Source organism: Pseudophryne corroboree, chromosome 5 (assembly GCF_028390025.1).
Source record: "Pseudophryne corroboree isolate aPseCor3 chromosome 5, aPseCor3.hap2, whole genome shotgun sequence".
Classification (NCBI taxonomy): domain Eukaryota; kingdom Metazoa; phylum Chordata; class Amphibia; order Anura; family Myobatrachidae; genus Pseudophryne; species Pseudophryne corroboree.
The window spans coordinates 43,428,589-43,444,960 of record NC_086448.1 but is presented as its reverse complement, the minus strand read 5'-3'; the positions used below and the strand labels follow the sequence as shown (position 1 = coordinate 43,444,960).

Below are 16,372 nucleotides of genomic sequence, written 5' to 3'. Positions count from 1 at the left end.
AACAGGGATTGTTGCTCCCCCTTCTTTGGGGATTTTACTTTATAGTCTGAACTCAGTGCACTGAAAATATATTTGCAAATATATAACTCTAGGGGATAAGGGTTTATATTGTGAGAGTAGGGTTATAGTATTGTTAAGATTGTGCCTTTTTGCATTGTTGCATGTATCTACATGTTAAACCTGTAAGGTATAATACAGTTAAATTACATTATATTAAAATACAATTGAAGACTAGTAGCCGGTTTAAGGTGGTCCCGTCATTACTAATCCTCTGATCCTGCTTGAGTACAGAAGGCTCGGAGCCCCCTTTCATCAAGTAAGTGAATAAAGTATAGAAGGGTGTATATGTTGGAAACAAAACAAAGAATGCAATGAAAGGAGTTATTGTTTGACACAGGATAGGGGTTTCTCAGACTCCCCCCCATCTGCCATACTCTTCGAGCAGATCAAAGGTCTGAGTGGAGGCACTGTATATATATTGACGCTCCTGGTATTAAATATAGGCCTACACTGGAGGCACTGCTGAGATCGTTACCCGTTCCAGGATCAAGGATATGACAACCATGGAGGTCATCAATGAACGCAGCATCTACCAATGGTGTATGGACCATAAGGTTAATGTACAATGCAGTCTGAGTATGGTAGGAGATTTGTCAGGTATTACTGATGATGAGGTGATTACAGAAGCTCAGAAATTGTGTGGTGTAAGGGTCCCCTTATTGGTGGACAAGTGGAAGGGAGCGACCGGCGAAATTAGAGCGATACTCATAACGACACAGGATTGTTTGGACTCCTCCCTAATACCTATTAACGTATTAGTAGGAGGAGTTGCGGGTCGAAGATGTCAGATAATTTGGCCTAGAAGTAGTGAAGAGAATGACGGGGAGGCTACAGAAGCTGTGGAGAATAGAGAAGAGACAGATCATCAGGGGAGAGATGCACCTGGCACCAGTGATAACTCTCTGCCCAAACCATCATTAGGTGAATCTATTAAACCCCAAGTTGAATCCGTCATGGATAAAGTGGTGAGTCAATTTGAGCGGTGGCACTACGAAGGAGGATACCGACGACTACGAGTATTCTCGGGCACAATACCTATCCCCACTGGGGAAGAAGGTTACGAAGCATGGCGTGAAGCTGCCATACAACATTCAGAGGAATGGCGGTGCCCCGAGTATATAAAAAAACAAAGGATTGTTGAAAGCCTAAGGGGTCCCGCCATGGGGATTATACAGGCTACCCGACGTAGCAATACCAACGCCACACTGAAGGATTACTTCAATGCATTAGACTATTCCTTTGGGACAATTGAAGACATAGGAGATATATTGGCTCGTCTAAATCATACTTACCAAGAACCATCAGAACCTCTCACAAATTTCATATACCGGTTGGTCAAAATATTGTATAAACTTCTAGATAAAGGGGGGATTGAACAGTTGGAAATCGATGAAAGGCGACTTAAGCACTTATTGAGAGGGGCACTGACATCTAGTCCCGTAGCTCAGAGACTTAGATGTAGTGGGACTCGAGCTCGGCCACCAATGTTGAGTGAATTAATCAAGGATGTGAAATTAGAAGAAGTTCAAATTGACAACAGGGAAAAAAGTATCAAGAGAGTAAAGGTAGTAGTGCCAGCTGCTGTGTCACCAAATACCGATGCCACCTCACCAAATGATCGACTGTTTAAACTTTTAGAAGAACAAAATAAAAAACTGGATCAACTGATAACAGTACATAACAGTGTTCAGTTCCCAGTGAACCGAGTGAGAGGAAGAGGACCAACTCGACGAGTGGATAATCGAGACCACATAATCTGCTATAGGTGTGGCCAAATGGGACATAGATCGTTTGAATGCCCACAAACTGGGAGCTATGGAAGGAACTCCAATAATGGTGGAAATAGGAATACTATTCCCTCGGAAAACCAGGAAGGGACGTTGATGAACCCCGCATCAACTCCCGAGCCATAGTAGTGTGCGCAATGGGGGGTACCCAGTGGCCTAGGACCATCCCAGATGGGATGATGGGAAAGGCTCCCATGGTACAAGCCATCATCAATGGTCATCCGTGTATGGTGCTATTGGATATTGGGTCACAGGTTTCGATAATTTTCGAAAGTTGGTATAGTCAATATCTACAAGACGTTCACATATCGCCTGTAGATGGGTTGGCTATATGGGGACTTCGTGACCAAAAATAACCTTATTTGGGATATGTAGTGACCAATATCGAATTCCATCCACTATTAACTTCGGATCAGGTAGCTCCTCTACCTTTTATTGCTCTGATATGTCCTGACCCCCCCAGGGGATAGAGAAGCAGTGCCTGTTATAGTCGGCACCAACTCGAACCTGTTTAAAACACTGTCAGACTGGTGTCTATCTCAACACAGATTGTCCTCTATCTATCATAATCCGGAAGAAGAGCTACCTTCATCTAGCAGCGATAACATCATCAAAGACTCTGCAGATACATACCCTCTCAAATGCAATAGCCCCACTGAAGTAACAGTTGATCCGTTTATTATGAAACTACAGAAATGTTTCCAGGACTGTGATCTATCGTTACAAGAGCAGAATCGGATAATAGACGAACTATCGGCCAGAAGATCTGTCTTTTCAATAGAAGACTGGGATCTAGGCACCGCTCTTGGCGTGGAGCATAGGATTACGTTGAGTGACATCACCCCTTTCAGAGAAAGGTCCCGTCGATTAGCCCCGGCGGACTTCAATGACGTGCGACAACACCTGAAGAAATTACTTGAAAATCACGTGATAGCTGACTCGGAAAGCCCTTATGCCTCTCCGATTGTGGTAGCAGGAAAGAAGAATGGTGACATCCGATTATGCATAGACTACCGCACTTTGAACAGTAGAACCATCACTGATCAATATACGGTCCCTCGAGTCGAAGAAGCACTGGACTGTTTACAAGGTAGTAAGTGGTTTTCTGTAATGGATATGAGGTGTGGTTACTACCAAATTCCCATGAAAGCGGAAGACAGGGCTAAGACAGCTTTCATCTGCCCTATTGGATTTTTCGAGTTCCTCAAGATGCCCCAGGGAGTAAAGGGAGCTCCTGCAACGTATCAACGCACAATGGAACAAACGGTAGGAGATATGTGCTACAGGGAGGTGCTCGTTTATCTAGACGACATTATTGTTTTTGGAAAGACCCTGGAGGAGCATAATGCCCGACTATTGAAAGTATTGGACCGACTTCAGAAAAAAGGATTGAAATTGTCGATTGACAAATGTAAATTTTGTCAGACCTCAGTTAAGTACCTAGGACATATCGTTAATCGGGAAGGAATTGCTACTGACCCTGATAAAACGGATGCAGTAATGCATTGGCCACGTCCAAAAAATTTGAAGGAACTACGTTCATTTCTGGGGTTCTGCGGTTACTACCGTCGGTTTGTACCACAGTATTCCCGGATAGTTAGACCCCTCACTGAACTGACTAAAGGCTATCTCCCAGCCCATGGTGGAAATCGGAACAAAAGAAGTGGTACCACCAATAGTTTCTTCAAACCCCAGGAAGAATTCGGGGATAGATGGACTAGCCTGTGTGAAGACGCATTTCTCCGGCTTAAGTATTGTTTGACCCACTCACCTGTTCTTGCATATGCAGATCCAACCCAACCATACGATCTACACATAGATGCATCGTTTGGCGGATTAGGTGGAGTGTTATACCAGCGTCAACAAGGGAAATTGAGACCTATTGCATATATCAGTAGGGGATTATCAGAAAGCGAGAGAAAATATGCAGTGCACAAACTCGAGTTCCTCGCTTTAAAGTGGGCAGTAGTTGAAAAGTCCCACGACTACCTGTACGGAACCAATTTTACCATCTATACTGATAATAACCCATTGACATATATTAACACCACTGCCCGTCTTGACGCCACGGGGCATCGTTGGTTGGCATCACTAGCCAACTACTACTTCACTTTAAAGTACAGACTGGGGACAAGTAATATTGACGCTGATGCATTATCGAGATTGCCGAACACTACTGTATCGAGTGTCAATGATGAATGGATCGAAGTCCCAGCGCCAGCCATGCAAGGGCTATGTCATCAGATGATCTGCCTAAGAGGAGAACCACAAGATATTGTCAGTTCTCTGGGAGCATCGGATACAGGGTTACCTTTAATGTATTGTTGGATATCCCAGGCTGAGATGGGAGGACTGGAGGTAATGTCCAAAGAACAACTACGAGAGGCTCAAATGCGAGATACACACCTGGCAACTGCTATTAATTGCTTAAACACAACTCATAGAGGTGATGATGGAGTAATGACATCTAACACAACCCGAATGTTGTTGCGACAGCTAAAAAGATTAATTTGCAAGAAAGGGATACTCTACCGAAAGACGGAGGATCGGACAGGAAGAATCCGTCAACAACTTGTACTACCTGCAGAATATATTCCCATGGTGTTACCCTCACTGCACGACTGTCATGGCCATTTGGGATACGAGAAGACACGCCTATTGGTCGCCGAAAGAGTATACTGGCCCTACATGAATAGAGATATTGAATCCTACTGTCGAGATTGTCGGAATTGTATACTAAGGAAATCGATACCAGTACCGTCGGCCAGGTTAATTAATCTAGACAGCTCAGGACCATTAGATCTCGTGTGTGTCGATTTCCTGTCATTAGAGGATCCCTCCGGAAGGGACAGTCACATATTGGTAGCTACCGATCACTTCACCCGATACGCCCAAGCGTATGTCACTGTGGATCAAAAGGCCATAACGGTAGCTAAAACTCTGTAGGAGAAATTTTTCGTACATTACGGATTACCTGCTCGAATACACACCGATCAAGGGAGGGAGTTCGAGAGTAATTTGATCAAAGAACTGTGCATATGTTGTGGGATACGAAAATCAAGAACATCACCATATCACCCTCAGGGAGACCCACAACCCGAACGCTTCAATCGAACTCTTCTTGACATGTTGGGGACCCTGAATCCACGTGACAAACTTCAGTGGAAACGACACGTTTGTCGACTCGTACATGCTTATAATTGTACCGTAAACGACACTACTGGATACTCACCTTATGTACTGATGTTTGGACGAGAAGCTAGGCTAACAAGTTTGTTATTCCTACTCACACACAATATGTAAAACGATTGAGGAGAGACTTAAAAGAAGCCTTTGATCTTGCTCATCAAGCTTCAAGGAGAAGAGGTGAGCAAAATAAACAAATATTTGATAAGAAAGTGATTGAACAGATACTGCTGCCTGGAGACAGAGTACTTATCCAACGTTTGGGAGCTCCTAGAAGGCAGAAATTAGCGAATCGTTGGAAAGAGTCACCATATACGATTATCAAGCAACTACCTGGTATACCGGTATATCAAATGAAACCAGAAGATCAGGATGGACCAATTGTTACATATCACCGAAATCATCTATTACCAGTCGGACAAAATATTCCGCTTGATGAGAATAGGGAAACCGGTCGAGTGGTAGCGGGAAATAATAAACCGATACCTCAGAGAGTAGCGGATCACAATAGTCCCTATGAGTACATTGAAACAATAGCAGGCGAGCCGAATGAAGAGGGAGCAGGGTACTTCTATTATGAAGATCGTCATACTTTTGGTAAAGAATTAGAAGGGAGAGATTTTAGTCCAGAGAAAGAAACTCAAGGAGAGAACTCCACTGATAAAAGAGAAACTACATACGATTGGGGAAGGTCTATCAACGATATTCCTGGAGTGAATGACTCTGACCTTAGTTGGGATGAAGTAACCAACGAATCAATTGTCAGTAAAGATAGATATCATGGAGATAGCAACCCCATGCCCCACCGAGTTCGACCCCATCGGACACATAGGCCACCCTTAATACTAACTTATGATCGTTTGGGAATTCCTAGTGAAGAACCCCGACTTGTTAACTCAACTACTATAATGCCATGGCCATATTTCGAGAATAATAGTATATGGCCAGTGGGACCAATAATGGGATATTACCATCCTGGAATAGAGGGAGTATGATGGTGTCAGATATATATAAATGGGATCAAAACCTGACACCAGGGGGAGGAGTGTAGAGAGACAGAATATAAAGAATGATATATGTTCAAAACATTATAAATTGTATACCTGTAGTGTTTATTATATTTTAATATGTATGTAATGATGCCTTGGTGAGAGGCAGGAGCTGGGACCTAATCGAGAGGCTCTCGTGCAGGAGAGACCTGGGAAGGAGAACACAGCACAGGTGCCCGGATATAGACGTTGAGGAGGACAGTATAAAGGTCGGGGCAAGTGCGACACAGAGAACGGTTGAGCCTAAGAGACGGAGGACTGCTGATTGCTGCTGAGTGGAGCCGCTATACTCAGCGCTTTGAGGAGACATACCGGAGGGCCGGGGGAGAGAGATCACGGAGCCGCAAGCCGCGTCTAAGGAAGCCGGAGGACGGAGAAGGAATCCCCGTCCTCGTCACTAGCCGTCAGAGGGGGGGCGGAAATCTCCCGGGCGCGTCACCCAGAAGGGGCGGACATTACCCGGACGCGTCACCCGGTGGGAGGATCGGAACACGGAGACAGCTGCCAGAAGTGCATACCCAGCCCCACACTGACGCTGATGTTCCACAGACCCTCTGTGCAAGAGGAAGTGGGCACGTACACCTTCAATCTCCAGAGACCTTCTTCAGTGCTGTGTTAACAGTACTTATAGTAAGTGATATCATCCACCAATGATCTTTGTCATATTATACTAATACAACGCCCCTGCAGAGACTGTTCATTATATAGACTGTCCTAGAGTGATATATTACACATAGATTGCAGCGATTGCAGTATTATACAAAAGTGAAGAATAGATGTAATAGAGGATTCAAGGAACTATTTACACTTACCTGATAATCTGCTACAGACATCTTAAGGAAGTCTAGTTGTCCTAAAACAGAGAAGGAAAGCTTATCACTACGCTGATAGGACATCACATCTTCAAGAGCTACACGCTATAGATATATAACGGACTAATTTATAGCCTACATATTTAATTAGATCTACAACAAGTGACACTCTTAACGTGGACAAAGGCTCAAAATAATGGCTATCCTCCGTTAAAAGACACTATAGATGTCGAAGGGAATCCCTCCAAATCATAATTAGTTGAGAATTGTTACAGTAGAGTTTCCGGAGCCCTACAAGTTATCCTTTGGCCAGTGGATCGGTTATCGACAAGGAACAATTTATAACCTCAACTAATATTAAAAATAACAGGGATTGTTGCTCCCCCTTCTTTGGGGATTTTACTTTATAGTCTGAACTCAGTGCACTGAAAATATATTTGCAAATATATAACTCTAGGGGATAAGGGTTTATATTGTGAGAGTAGGGTTATAGTATTGTTAAGATTGTGCCTTTTTGCATTGTTGTATGTATCTACATGTTAAACCTGTAAGGTATAATACAGTTAAATTACATTATATTAAAATACAATTGAAGACTAGGAGCCGGTTTAAGGTGGTCCCGTCATTACTAATCCTCTGATCCTGCTTGAGTACAGAAGGCTCAGAGCCCCCTTTCATCAAGTAAGTGAATAAAGTATAGAAGGGTGTATATGTTGGAAACAAAACAAAGAATGCAATGAAAGGAGTTACTGTTTGACACAGGATAGGGGTTTCTCAGACTCCCCCCCCATCTGCCATACTCTTCGAGCAGATCAAAGGTCTGAGTGGAGGCACTGTATATATATTGACGCTCCTGGTATTAAATATAGGCCTACAATCCTCAACCTTGTTATGGTGCGCACCTCATCTCTCTTACTACCAACGATACGCTTCTCACTGTCGGTCTGGGATCATTGCACCCGCTTTTACCGACTTCGTTCCTTTAATCCTCTATTGACTTCCCTGTGGGACAATTCTAGATTTCCTTCAGGTAAATATTGGACCTCACATAACGTCCTTTACTTGGGGGACCTGGCCCCTCTGTCTTCATTTCCCTCGTTTACGGACCTGCAATCGCGCTTCTCACTTCCCCACTCGACTTTCTATCAATTTTTGCAACTTCATCACTTTTATACGGCCCTCTGTAAAACTGCTCATCCTATGACCAAAACTGCATTTGAATCTTTATGTTGTGGTCAACGCTCTACAAAGGGTTTGCTATCCGCTATTTACCAAATCTTACTTTCACACAATACCCCCGCGAAAGAGGCTCATGAATTAACTTGGGAACGAGATATAGGGGAAACGTTAACCGTCGAGGAATGGGCTGACATCAGGCAGGAAATTGCAAAGAGTTCCTTGTCTGTTCGTATCAAGGAAAACTCTTATTAAATCTATTACCGATGGTACTTAGTGCCGTCTAGACTACAGACTATCTACCCTTCCTGCTCTGATAGATGTTGGAGACTTTGTGGGCAACGGGGAACCATGCTGCTTGTTTGGTGGTCCTGTGGGCTCATCCACCGCTACTGGCGCCGAATTCATAAGCTAATTTTGGAAATCACCGGTGTAGTTGTTCCCGACTCGCCCTTTTATTCTCTACTTTTGCGTCCTATCCCTGACATTTCGAACCATCTACTAAGACTAATTAAACACATTTCAAATACAGCTAAATGCCAAGTTGCAGCGAATTGGAAATCTGCCTCTCCTCCTACTCTTCCCGCTACCATCAACGCTATATGGTCCACATACAAACTGGTTTGTCTCACTGCTGCCCTTCATGATACGTCAATTACTTTTATACGCACTTGGACGCCATGGACATTACACTTTAATGTTGAACCACCATTGACAACCATCTGATCCAATATCCATATATGTAACTGGACTCTATAATGTGACCGACCTTGCCTGGCCGACACTCAGCCCCCTCCCTTTTTCTTTCTTTTTTTTTTTTTCCTTCTCCTTGCTCTTGCTTCTTATTCTTTCTTTTCTTGTTTCCTCGCTTTCCTCTGTTTTTCTTCTTGTTCTCTATATAATTGTATTGCTGTTTCTGTTTTTTGATATTTGATGGATCGGATCACTATGGACCATGATGTTACTATGTCTTATTGTCACCCCATTTCTATGTATCTCCTATGTTGATCCGCAAGCTGTCTATTGTTCTTGCATTTGTTCCTCTTATTACAAAAACCAATAAAACTTATTTAAAAAAAAAAATAATAATAATCCAAATGCACCTGGATTTGTGCTTTTAGTTGACATCTTTGCGGTGGTGTTTTTGACATGTTTTTGATAGGAAGATTTGAGCAGATTGTCCATTGAATTGCTCTTTCACCATGTAGATTAAATCAATGTCCGACAATCATAATAGTAATAATACTACAGTATAAAGATGTGTCCTGATACACTTTTGCTGCAGTTGTGCTGGACAATCCTCCTTGGCACACTAGGGGGCTGATTCAGACCTGATCGGTGCTATGCATTTTCACACCGCAGCGATCAGGTCTGAACTGCTCATGTGCCGGCGCCTCAGTGCGCCAGCGTATGACAGAAAGCCGACGGCTGTCGTTGCCCTGCGATCGCCTCTGCCTGATTGACAAGCAGAGGTGGTCACTGGGTGGGAGGGGCGGGCCGTCGACGTTTGGCCGCCATTTAGGGGGAGCGGTCCAGGCAAAGCAGGTGTGCCCGGACCGTTGTGGGGGCAGGCCATGGCGGCTGCGTGATGTCGCATGTAGCCACTGCATCAAGCGCAGCGATGAGTAGTTTCCTGCCAGAGCGCAGGAGCTGCGCTGGCTGGGAGTTACTCTTCAAGCACAAAAGCATCGCTGCTGTGCGATGCAATGCTTTTTTACTTGTGCGATGGGGTAGGGCCTGACATGCAGGGCGGACTAGCCCTGAGCTGAGCATCCCCCCGCATGTCTTGATCTACGATCAGGTCTGAATCACCTCCTAGGTCCGGTGTGACCCAGCTTGTGCTGAGTATCTTTTTTCAAATCTTTTTCACCGGAATTTTCATCTTAGTGGCAAAGTGGCAAATTCAACAAAAGCACTTCATGAGACTACAGTGACTCATTTAATATGTATTCGATAAACTATGATGCAACAGCAGCGACTTTTTTACATGTCAAGTGTTATTGTGTTTCATATACAGATGCATATAGATATACAAGTATCCCCCTGTTAACCGCAGGTTAATCGAGTTCAACCACATAGTTGATTTATTTCCATTATAGTCTATGGAGAGAACTTTGAGTGACAGGTCAGCCCACACAGCCTATCAGTGCGGAGCTCCTCAGTAGCTGCAAGCTGATTGGCTCATTGCTTTCCTAGTGACAGGAGTCACCCAGAGCCCAGCAAATTGCAAAGTAGATCTGGATGTGATCACACATACACTTGTACTTGTCCGATTGGTTGGATTTGCATTTTTTTTAGAATTTTAACCCATGGAATGCCTACTTTGTAATGAAGAGGACCAATGTACACTGGAATAGGTGAGTATTTTTTTTACAGGTGACGTGAATTCTACACAGTGTCGGACTGGGGCATGTGGGGCCCACCGGGGGAATGCAGTGGTAGGGGCCCATGTTTAGGGGTGTGGTCAGCCTCTAGAGGGGGTGTTCCAAGCCACCACATTGATTTACCTAGCCATTTTGCAAGTGTTGGTCCCCTAGATAAATATATACAGTAAATACTGTAATGCATGTAAGATAATGTACTAGATTAGTAACAGCACAGTCTGGAACCTGATCCCTAGAGCAGGGGGTGGGCCCCCAGGCAGTAGAGCCCACCGGTGGTTTCCCCTGTACCAGTGTGGGCCAGTCCAACCCTGATTCTACATGCTGGTACTTGTGGTTCTGCAAGTACCAGCATGAGGGGTAGGCTTGCTGGGAACTGTAGTTCTACTTTTAAAGACATTAATGCTATGAACTCAGCACCAGGGGTGCCGGGCAAAGCATTGGGCTTCAGCATTGAGCTTGGGTACCCTGGAGGGGGGGACCCCCTCAGGGGCAAACGCAGGATTTAGTAAGGGGAGTTTCCACGTGTAGTGTGCGCATATAACAAATATATATATATATATATATATATATATATATATTAAGGTGCCCGGTGCCTTCCGATGTAAATTTAAAGTAGATTGCAATGACGATGGCACTCAAGGTCATACAAGATACGTCATATTAAATGTTTCTTCTACGGTTTGGTTTTATTAAAAAACTATCTTCAACTATCTTCAAAGTGAATGTATGTGAAAATATGTAAATTTAGCATTTAAAACCTTGTTTCTTTTATGACTGTTAGTGCAGCTGCCATTGCAATCTACTATATATATATATATATATATATATATATATATATATAAAATACTTGAAGAAAGCGGCACTTGGAGACTGAAGAAATCAAAGTGTATTTCACACTAGGTAGTGTGAAAAACACTTTGATTTCTTCAGTCTCCGAGTGCCGCTTTCTTCTAGTATTTTATGCTAATTTCTAACAGAGGGCACCGGAGCACAATTGTCTATTGCGCGGGAGTGCCAGTCCGACACACAGATATATATATATATATATATATATATATATATATGTATGTGTGTGTATATATATATATATGTATATATATATATATATATATACATAAACGTGTAGAAAGCAGCTCTCCCAACATATGATGAATCAGCTGGTGCCCTCCTAGAAACCACTGTGGGTACAATGTACAGAATCGCATTATTGATCTGAGTGCCGCCTTCACGTTAATATATATATATATATATATTTACTGAGTATGTATACTTACATAAAGCACACATTAAGTTATACATACAAACACACATGCATACCTACACACACAAACACACATATATACATACACACACACACACACACACACACACACACACACACACTCTTCATATATTATACAGTACATACAGTGCTGTATATTTTATACATACCAGGGGACAGAGGCAGGAGCTGGGGCTGGGACAGAGGCAGGAGCCAGCAGCTACAGTAAGCGGTCGCGGTCGTGCCTTTTACTGAGACGAAGACACTGCTGTCTCCGTCTCAAAAATAACAAAACTGTCTCATCGGGGGGGTTCCAGGTACTCGGAAACCCCCCCTGCGTGCGCCACTGCCCCTTATTGTGGGGTCCCAATACCCCCAGTAATCTCAGGCCAGGGCTGACTAGTTGGGGATGATGAATACTTCGGCCATGGGTACCAATATAAGAAAATGTCGCCGGGCATTGGCATTACGTCCCTGCTAGAAAGTGCATGATTGATGGAAATACGGGGGACCCCTATGCTTTCCCCCCTGTATTTCCAGAACCAGAACCATCTCAGTATGTTGGTTGACAGTCATTAGGTCGACCACTATTGGTCGACATTGGCATGTTCGACATGTACAAATGGCCGACACATGAAAATGGTCGAAACATGAAAAGGTCGACCTGAGTTTTTTTATTTTTTTATGGTGTAATTTTCTGCGTAAAGTGACCGGGAACCCCAATTAATGCAGCGTGTCCACTTGCCATGCTTCGGGCAAGGTGCTTCGCTCCACTACGCCTGCACTCGGCACAGGTTACCATTCCCAATCGTAGTCCACGTGGATCATAAAGTATGGAACAGTTCCACAAAAGAGAGAAAATGTGAAAAACTCATGTCGACCATTTCATGCATTAACCATTTTCACGTGTCGACCATGTGTCCATGTCGACCATGTCAATGTCGACCAATAGTGGTCGACCTAATGACTGTTGACCATCCAAACGGATACCGTCAAACATACACATGTTGCAGGTGCATTGTATTGCGATTTTGGCGAGACTTTGGTGGTGCTTTTGATGTGTATAAGGCAAAAAAAATATGTTTTCTCTTGTGAACATACAGATGGGTACACTTTTATCTTGACCTTTAATAGGATTAATTGAGACTGTCCAGTCGGACTTAGGCCCTCATTCTGCGTTATTCGCTCGCTAGCTGCTTTTAGCAGCATTGCACACGCTAGGCCGCCGCCCTCTGGGTGTGTATCTTAGTTTAGCAGATTAGCGAATAAAAGATTAGCAGAACTGCTACTAAATAATTCCTTGCAGTTTCTGAGTAGCTCCAGACCTACTCCTAGATTGCGATCACCTCGGTCCATTTAGTTCCTGGCTTGACGTCACAAACACGCCCTACGTTCGGCCAGCCACTTCCCTGTTTTTCCAGCCACTCCTGCGTTTTTACCTGGCACGCCTGCGTTTTTTAGCACACTCCCTGAAAACAGCCAGTTTCCGCCCAGAAACACCCACTTCCTGTCAATCACACTACGATCACTCGATGAGAAAATGTCGCTCGAGCTTGTGTAAATCTCCAAAGTTTTGTGTTAAATTACTTTACGCATGCGCGCTGCATACCATGCGCATGCGCATTTTCCACCTAATCACTCCGTTGCAAAAAACGGCAACGAGCGTACAACTCGGAATGACCCCCTTAATCCCCTGCTGTAATGACTTAATCCCCTGCTGTATTGTTCTCTGTATTGTATTGCAGCTGAGAACAATAGATGAAGCGTTGTGCCTAGGCGCAGAAAACTAGTCAAGATAACCGTGAACCCATCTGTACTCAAAAAAAAATCAGTACGTTGCTTTAGTGCATTGAGATGCACTTTACGTGATTTTTGTGTGAAGTGGAGTATTTTGACAAAATCTATTTTTAAGTAAATTTGTGATTTCCAACAATATTTGGTCGAAGTTTACACCAATGGTGAATTAACGAGATTTGGAGTACAAAGTCACATTAGCCATGCAACTTTTATGCAAATTACTCTTTTGTAAATTTAGCAAATTGCAAAATTGTGTCTCTTTTTGCAAAAAAAACATGCAAATCGGCCACAATCGACTTTTAGTAAATTTCCCCCCCAGGCGTCTAAGATACGTTGGCTGATGAGCACATCGTAAGGGAATCAGTCATGTCTTAAAGACATTATATAATTGTGCACTTGATTAAGTGCTGAAATTGCTAAAACATGAGTTTATTGTGCAATCCAGATCTCACAGCGAAACATCACCACCACATTGCCTGAAGGTCAAAAACAAAGAATACTAAAATATGTTCTTATAATATATAACCTTCTATTACCTGTTAGAGAGCAATCTTGTCTATTGTCTTTGTTTCACGTCCCCTTTGGGTTTAATTTCTTCAATGGAGAATTTATAGGCGGGCCTGCGATAATCCAGGACGTGGAATAATGATATGTTTGGCACTAGGTTTTGATTTACCTTTAGTGGTTATGTAAATCTGCAAATTATATTCATAGTATCTTAATTGTTTAAGTGTCTTTTTTATTTTACATTTTATAAGCTAAAGAAACATAATGATCTTTGTAAAAGAAATGTTTTGCATAAATGTTATGCATCCCCACAAATGTTACTTTCTATAATTGTAGCTGTCTCTGACAGGCAGAGAATAGACATTTTTGTCTCACTTCTCATATCTGTTATATACAGTGCTAGTTAAAAGCCCGTCAAATTGACGGACAACAGGGCCAGATTATAGGGTGGGAAGGTCGCTACTCACACAGGAGCTGCCAGGATTCTGGAAGTCCTGCTGCTGAGGGCGTAGCGATAGCCTTTTTTTATATATAGATGCTGTATATCTGTAATGGGCAGTCTGTAATGATGTTGTACTATATACACCAGTACTGGCACGTGTAAGCTCACCAGTCCCCACACAGTTCTTGTCCAGTCTGGGGGTAGAGGACACCAGTGGCCACCAGAAGCTGGTCGGAGGGATCTGGGCATGGCCTGTGAGAGGTTGTGGGAGGGGCAAGCACAGGACCCCGCCTCTCCACTGGCATGCAGTATATATAAGGCAGTTGAACCGATTTGCTGCCTCCTCGCCTGCTTCATCTGCAGCCCCAGCGCCGACCCCTCCTCACCCCACAGAGGGTCTCACCCCTTTCTGATTCACCGTTTCCCGCTGCCAGTAAGTGGTCACATATGTACCCGGTGCCTCTGCTCTGAATGCTGTGGGACCGTCCGGTGGTTCCTACATCTGTTTCCTGGTTACTGCTGCTACTTGTTGCTGAGTATATGGAGTACGGGGTGCGGAGTATGTGGTATTTGGTGGAAGCAGTATACGGAGGAGGGATGTGCCCTGCATATAGGGGGTACTGTATGGAGGGGTATGATGGTGCAATGTGTATATAGGGGCAGTATATGGTGGGGGGGGGCAGTGTACATAGAAGGTGTGTGTGTGTGTGTGTTCGTGTCCCTCCAGTGGCTGCTGGTGGCACCACAGAGGTGAGGAGCAGCGTTAGATTATTGTAACCTTAAGTAGAAATCAAATAAAAGGATATAAAAATTTGTTATAAATGGTAACTGCCCCACCAGAAACCCACCCCTACCCCCACTCTCTCTCTCTCTCTCTCTCTCTCTCTCTCTCTCTTTCTCCAGCACCCTCTCTCCATATTCAGCAAGTGTGAAACAGTCAGACCAGTGTTTTTATGTAATTAGCAGCAGTCTGGAACATCTCCCTGCATGATCACTTTAATTTTAATTTGGTCTGTGTGGCGGCCTCTAGTGGCCACCCGTGCACATAACAGAGGTGAGGAGCAGTTAGCCAATTATTATATAGGATGGTAGAAAGTACAGATAAAGATGTTTGTCTGATGAATAATTGCCAATGGTTCTTACTGCATTTCCATGTTTTGTTCACAAGAAGAACAATTTGCTAACAGTGGACTCTTAATTGTTATTTTTATAGTTAATCCTTTTGAAAGGAAAACGCCCCCTAAAGGTGATAAAATGAATTTACATCAGTAAAATATTTTTTAAATGGAATTCAGTGTCTGGTTGGTAGATATTAGGGTCACATACATCGCTGCAGTTATGGAATTGTATAGCCCCTGTTTATTCTCACCATTGTGTGTTGAAATATCCCTATTTTTTCACAATTGCCCCAGTATGTAAGGGTAAAAGCATTTGCTTGGCAAAGTGAACGCAAGTTTCCAACATTCTTGTAATGGGTATTACACAGTAGGGTGTGTGGTTGAATATGAAAGGGGGATCAGGTTCATCCTTTTAAAAGCCTTTTAAATCCGGCTTCTATTGTTACCCACGACTTTGCTTGTGCATCATGATTAAGGGGTCTATTTACTAAGCCATGGAGAGTGATAAAGTGGAGAGAGATAACACACCTGCCAACCAGCTCCTACCTGTTATTTTTCAATCTTAGCTTGTAACATGGCAGTTAGGAGATGATTGGCTGGTACTTTATAACTATCCACTTTATCACTTTTCAAGGCTTAGGGCCTAATTCAGTCTAAATTGTAGATGTGCCATAAAGCACACATTAACAACTCTTCACTCCATAAAGCGCACATCTACAACTCTACACTCCATAATGCGCACATCTACAACTCTACACTCCATAAAGCGCACATTAACAACTCTTCACTCCAT

General features: G+C 43.4%; 1 protein-coding gene across 1 annotated transcript; it reads left to right on the top strand.

The window, feature by feature from the left end:
- The first annotated feature begins 563 nt into the window (after positions 1 to 563).
- LOC134929550 (paraneoplastic antigen Ma1 homolog) lies at positions 564 to 1,973 on the top strand. The gene has a single exon (XM_063925144.1). The coding sequence runs from the start codon at positions 564 to 566 to the stop codon at positions 1,971 to 1,973; it is 1,410 nt and encodes a 469-aa protein (XP_063781214.1).
- The last annotated feature ends 14,399 nt before the right edge of the window (positions 1,974 to 16,372 follow it).

Bases quoted from the DNA above. Each gene is read 5' to 3' on its own strand.
- LOC134929550 (XM_063925144.1), top strand. From the start codon at position 564: ATGGAGGTCATCAATGAACGCAGCATCTACCAATGGTGTATGGACCAT.